The 6,000-nt window shown below is 37.3% G+C and overlaps 1 protein-coding gene across 2 annotated transcripts; it reads right to left on the reverse strand.

The window, feature by feature from the left end:
- Window positions 1-1,884: 1,884 nt before the first annotated feature.
- Window positions 1,885-5,536, reverse strand: LOC147286019 (uncharacterized). 2 transcript variants are annotated; one of them, XM_086242758.1, is made up of 9 exons: window positions 4,415-5,536; window positions 4,162-4,292; window positions 3,969-4,054; window positions 3,722-3,816; window positions 3,265-3,361; window positions 3,020-3,134; window positions 2,685-2,839; window positions 2,431-2,556; window positions 1,885-2,346 (listed from the first exon to the last, which is right to left on the reverse strand). In XM_086242758.1, exons 1-9 carry the CDS (start codon window positions 4,597-4,599, stop codon window positions 2,185-2,187), a joined length of 1,152 nt encoding a protein of 383 aa, XP_086098884.1. In that variant the 5' UTR covers window positions 4,600-5,536; the 3' UTR covers window positions 1,885-2,184. The 2 variants fall into 2 exon arrangements, with proteins under 2 accessions (XP_086098884.1, XP_086098885.1); XM_086242759.1 differs by having other exon boundaries at window positions 1,885-2,294; window positions 4,415-5,533.
- Between the last annotated feature and the right edge of the window lie 464 nt (window positions 5,537-6,000).

Consider the following 6,000-nt stretch of genomic DNA (forward strand, 5'->3'; position numbering starts at 1 on the left):
TGCTCTTTTTTTTATTTTTTTTATAATTTAAAGTGGCAAGAAGCAGGTTGTTCAAGAAACTGTTCCTGAAGACCAAATTACTGAACAAACTCACAAGGACCTGGCCGTGCACGGTGCCGTTCTCGAAGAACAAGTTATTGAACAACTTCAAGAAAATGTGGCTGTGCATGGCCATGTTCCAATCGATGTCTCCGGCGACGACCTGCCATCTATCTTTGTCCGGGAATCGCTCAGCCAGACCTCGGCCAACCAACCAACCACCCCTCCTGCTGACCCACCGAGCAATCTCACTCCTTTACGATCTTCGCCGAGGGCTTCATCTTCGGCGCAGTCCCTAGTGGTGAATCTCTTCTCTCTTTCCTTTTCATTATTTTAAGGGTTTTTTTTTTTTTAACCTTTTCTTGATCTCAGACGGTTAAGGGAACAAAAGGCACTGCGTCGGGTTCGGCGAACCCTTCAGAAATAGTCAATATCAGTGATTCTTCTGTAAGTACTCCCCTCCTTATTTCAATGTCTTTTGTCCACATCATAGGCTAATCACTCACTCAGACCTTATTTAAATAGAACTCAGACCACCTTCGCCGTAACCCCAGAGCCTGGCTTGATAAGCAAAAATCCAAGCATACCCATCTTCAAACCTCGTGTACACATTGTTGGTTAAATGCAGATGTTACAATGTACACATTGTTGGTTAATATATCTAGGTTCACAATGCCAAACATTTATACTGTGCTCAATATATCTACCAAGGAAATTCTTGAAATCAGCTTGCAAGCAATATACCAATATAGTAGACAATTCTAAAATTTCTTTGCATTTAAGTTATCTCTTTTCCATGTTTCTTTAAAATGGTTAGCCACTGTACAAAATAATATAATAATAAAATGACTAAATATGTGCCAAAACATCTTCGATAACATAAAACACACAAGAAAAGTTTAGCTCAAGCATTGCACAATTTATTTTGTTAACTAAGTGGTTTAATGATACTACTTACATTCATTCATTTATCTTTTACACTTACTTACTCTATACATGGAAACTTCACATATATTTTCTAATGACCACTCAGCCCATTCAATTCCTATTCAAAAATATCATAGTGTTAGTTAAAAATTGAATTCATACTACTTTCAACTACCAAGTGTTGTTAAGTCCACAGAGTAATCTCAACTGATTAAACAAATCTATATGCATTTTACAATTTGGCAATTCATATACACTTAACAAATAACATATTCTAATTTTCCAGCAAAACAGAGAAGCATCCACCTGCAGGAGACAACAAAGAGGATGACCAGCCCAGCAACACTGAAGAAAAATCTCCTCAAACCCATACATCCACCTCTGCAGATTCATAAAATAACTCTTCAACAGTGGATCTTGCTCTTTTGTTATGTATCACATACAATTCTATAACTAAGCGTTGTAATATTTTTTGCATGTTGTTTGGTTTTTTAAGATATCAACAATATCTTAATATCACAACCAGCATAAAAAACACATAATCAACCATCATTTTGTAACTTTAAATGCATCAGCAACATTGATGCTACTGTTTAGAAACATGTTTATTAGATTTTGTTAATTTAGTTGAAGTTAAAACTCCAATTCTGCAGGTTTGTCAATATCTTCACAGTTTCATACCTGCATGGACTTCTAGCACAATTGACTTGATAAAGTGCTTGCCCATTTTCTAATTAGAAGTAATTTCTTTATTTATTGCTTGAAATAGTTAATTTCTGCTTATTTTTATGCATGATTCATTTCTGATGCCATATGTGAATTGCACAAGCATAGCTGTAACTTGGTTGCATAGAATATGAATTTGACAAACCTTAACAGCATTTCCAAAAATTTCAACTTAAATTTTATAACGCTCAAACACATTTTATAACTATTTCAGACCCGCAGCATCGCGCGGGCACAAACACTAGTAACTTCTAATTAAAGAATCTTATACTGCATAAGTGCATATTCAGTCCAAGACTAGCTTATATAATTTTCAGTGAAGTTATATATTCTTCTCAATATTCAGTACACAAATATGAGGTATTCTTCCTGCCAAATCATTGTAGCTTGAGACAGCCTACAGCATCCAAAAGCTCTCCAAGTTTTTTTGCAGCAGAAGCCAAAGTATGATCACTTTTACAAAAAGCAAATCTGATGTATCTCTCCTTGTAACTATAACCTTTGTGAGAAAATTTCTCCAAAGACAAGTTTGCATGGAAAAATCCACATCCTGTCACAGCCACCACCCCAGCTTGTTGTATTAACTTTTAAACATAATCTACCTGCAAAAGCATGAACCTCATCACCTATATCACTAAAATGAGCAATTACAGCCTGCAAGAAGCATGGACAAATTAATTAAAGCTTTTCTATAAAATTGTTGAAAACTAAAACCAACAAAGTAAAAGGCAAGCATACATCAGAAAGTCGGCAATTTTCAGGTAGCTCTGCAAATAAAATGAATGCACCCTGAGGCTTGAACGAAATCTTAAAACCAACCCTGGCAAGCAAATTGACGATGTAGTCTCGTTTTGATTCATAATCCTGAGCATATATAATAGAGGTATTAACAACAATGGATAGTCATATTATCAGTTGCATCACGTAGACAAATAAGCTATTATGGGCTATGAAGTTCACAAAACCAGGCAAGTGTTGCCTTTTGGACATACATCTCTCAATGAGTCAAAGTATTCAGGGGGGCTTCTCAAAGCAATCAAGGCAGCTTCTTGGAAAGGGGCTGGAGCAGAATCTGTAACTCTAATATGAATGTTTCTGATTGCAGATGCAATACAAGCTGGAGCAATTGCCCACCCAATCCTCCAACCTGATAAGAGTGATAGACAAGATTCCAACAATGAAAGCATATTCTAATAATTCTGAAGTAGAAATTAATGAAAAATTTAGCAATATTAGAAGCAAATCAGAATGCCACAATGTAATATATATTAACCAGCATAAGCAAATTCAGATCAAAAGTCTTTTGGGCAAGATGTTAGCTATGGACCTGTGACACTGAACGTTTTAGATAAGGAGGATGTGATAATAGTCCTCTCTTGCATTCCTGGAAATGAGGCAAGGGATATGTGTTTCTCATTGTTAAATGTTATATGTTCATATACCTGCAGAAATATTCAAAAAGAACAAATCCAAAAGTTACTTAGATATTCAGAAAAGTAGTAAGCTTGTTATCTAAGAAGAAATTCAGTATGCATAAGTTTTATAGGTACAAGTACAAGAATATTATCATACTTCATCTGTTATAGCTACGCAATTCCTGGTGCGACATTCTTCAGCAATAATCTCAAGTTCATCTTTAGTGAAAACTTTGCCAGTTGGATTGTGAGGACTGTGCAAAATTTGCATCAGGAACATCTCTAAATCATAATATGAGAAATATCATTTCTTGCAAAATACACATTCAACATTATTATTGAATGCATCGTTCCAGGGACACAATAGCCATTTCAGGATTGCTCCTAAACTCGATTTTCAACAAAACAGTCAGGACCCCTTATTAGTCTATAAACTATAGTAACCTTTTCATATTGGATTGATCAAGCAAATAACCTGCACTGAACCTCTACTCTACAGATCATGAGATTGCTACAACATTTATAACATTGGTTTTGAGAAATAGTATAATTAATTTGTAATCAAAGCTCCATATGTTCATTCTGACACTCTTTGTGGTTGTTTAATTTCTAACCTGTTGAGTACTACAGCTTTTGTTCTCCCAGTAAAAGACTTGATGAATTTGTTAGGGTCCAAGGTCCAATGAGGTGGGTCAAGAGCCACAAACACCTGTGATATTCATTGTATTGACAAACTTAATTAAGTACAAATCCGTAAGTGGTGATGAACGTAACCATCGACAAGCAGCAGCTTTAATCTTAATTCATAACAGACTCAATGCCTTGAGTGATGGGAATTAAATTATAAGAAGCAGAGGCTACTGTGACTCCCCCAGCCATCTTAATACATGCTTCATATGTTTCATAACAAGGGTCAAACAGCACAACTTCATCTCCCTTGTCTATTACTGTCCAAACAGAAGACATTGATTAAAATAAAAATCCCAATAAGAATTAATAAAAGAAATTAAGCTTGAAGCTAGCTAGCTAGGTTAGGTAGTTAATTAATATATACTTGCAAACGCTGCCGCCGCAAATGCCTCGGTTTGGCCACAACAAATAGCTATATCAGTAAGAGGGTTGATCTCCAATCCATGCACGCGCTTCATTATGTTTACCAGCTGATCACATATTCCTTGCACATGCCTTACAGTATTAACTATAAATAGTTAGGCTCCATTAATTTCAAAATTCATGGCCTAATTAAAGCTGAGCACATGAATAATTGACAGAGTTGAGTTATAATTGTAAGATGGAAGGTGGGTTACCTGTACTGATTGAAGTTGGAGTGGATAGCGGAAACGGTAGCGTATTTGATGTGGGAAGGTGCAGGGAAGTCTGGGAAGCCTTCGGCGAGGTTGATGGCATTGCATCTCTGGGCAAGAAAGGAAAGTTCCTGAATGGGAGATGGTGCAAGACTCTTTGCCACAGAGGATAAGTACTGCTCTTCCATTCCCCTTAGGATATTGGCATATTGCTATAATGGTATCAACATAAAGGCTCAAGAGATGTATCTGAAATTTACTATCACGCCTGCCCAGTAAAGTTAAACAAAAGTACAACTAAGATAGGAAAGAGATAGGAAGCTGCACTTGGAATCAACATGTGGACCTCATTCATTCATAGCCAGGACTCTCTTGTCCATAGATGCCTCACTGCCTTGCCTTCAACTCCTACTTTTAAAACTTGCTTCCATGCAATTGCAACCCAACTCAACAGTGCTCACTAGTCACTAGTCCCACTAGTGTGCCCAAAAATAAGATTAGATGAAGAACCAACTATTTTCAAGTGATGAAGATGAGAATCATCAGTCACTAAGATCCATAGTTTCTTATTGTTGGTGGAGATCGGCTGCAAAATTTGATGAGTGTGTTAATAATCACCTGATAACCAGCGCTTGTAGTCTCACACCAAGGACCATAGTGCTTAAAGAGTTGGAGAGACTGGCTTTGGTTGCAAATCATGAGAGGATTAATGAGCTTCGGCACAAGCTGCTCATGTATCGATCAGGTGATTTCTGGATGCCCATAGGAGGTATCAGTAAGGATAAGATGGACATTCCACCCGTGGCCACAATTCTCTTGGTTGGTTTCTCTGCTTCTGGCAAGAGCTCGCTAATCAACCTTATGTACTCTGTTTTGGGTCGCTCTGGACTCATACCCTTTGCTCAAACATCATCATCCTCTGCTTCTGCTGCAGGTAATTAACTCATTTCATTATTTATTTCTTTAATTTCTTTGAATAATTAGGCTATTGTTGTAAATATATTGTTATACGTGGCTATTCCTGTAATTAGTTGTAGGGGCATACTAGTAAATATTCAAAACCTAGTAAACCCTACCTCTATATAAGGATATTTATAACATGAATGAAAATGACAGATGATATTCTCTCTGCCTCCTCTTTTCCACAAACCCTAATTTCTACCTACTTTTACAACACGTTATCAGCACGAGAAGCTCTTTGGATTGTGGATCGCTAAACGAAAGAGGATAATCATTCAATTTGTTCTTCAACCATGTAGGTTTTATATAACAATTTTATGTTCATGTTTTAAAACCTTGATTGATTGAAAAATCTTCCATGAAGCATGAACTCTAAATTTATGTGATTGATTTATTTGGGATTATACATTTAAATACATGTATTTGAGTTGAATGATTAAAATAAAAAGAGGAATAATTTTTGGGTGATCGGAAAACCACCCCGCGCTGCCCAGTAGCAGTGCTCCTTCGCTGCCAGCAGCAGCGCCCCTTCGCTGCCAGCGCAGCTTTGCTGCCCACGCAGGCCCAGCAGCAGCCCAGCCCAAGGCGCCAGCCCAGCAGGCCCGCCACGCGGCTGCCACGTCACCGGC

The sequence above is a fragment of the Dryas octopetala genome, chromosome 4 (assembly GCF_963921425.1).
Source record: "Dryas octopetala chromosome 4, drDryOcto1.1, whole genome shotgun sequence".
Classification (NCBI taxonomy): Eukaryota; Viridiplantae; Streptophyta; class Magnoliopsida; order Rosales; family Rosaceae; genus Dryas; species Dryas octopetala.

Coding starts and splice junctions, on each gene's coding strand:
- LOC147286019 (XM_086242758.1), bottom strand. CDS start 4,599: ATGGAAGAGCAGTACTTATCCTCTGTGGCAAAGAGTCTTGCACCATCT. Junction 4,293..4,414: donor TCCAACTTCAATCAGTACAG/GTAACCCACCTT, acceptor TAATACTGTAAG/GCATGTGCAAGGAATATGTG. Junction 2,347..2,430: donor AAAATTGCCGACTTTCTGAT/GTATGCTTGCCT, acceptor TGCTTCTTGCAG/GCTGTAATTGCTCATTTTAG.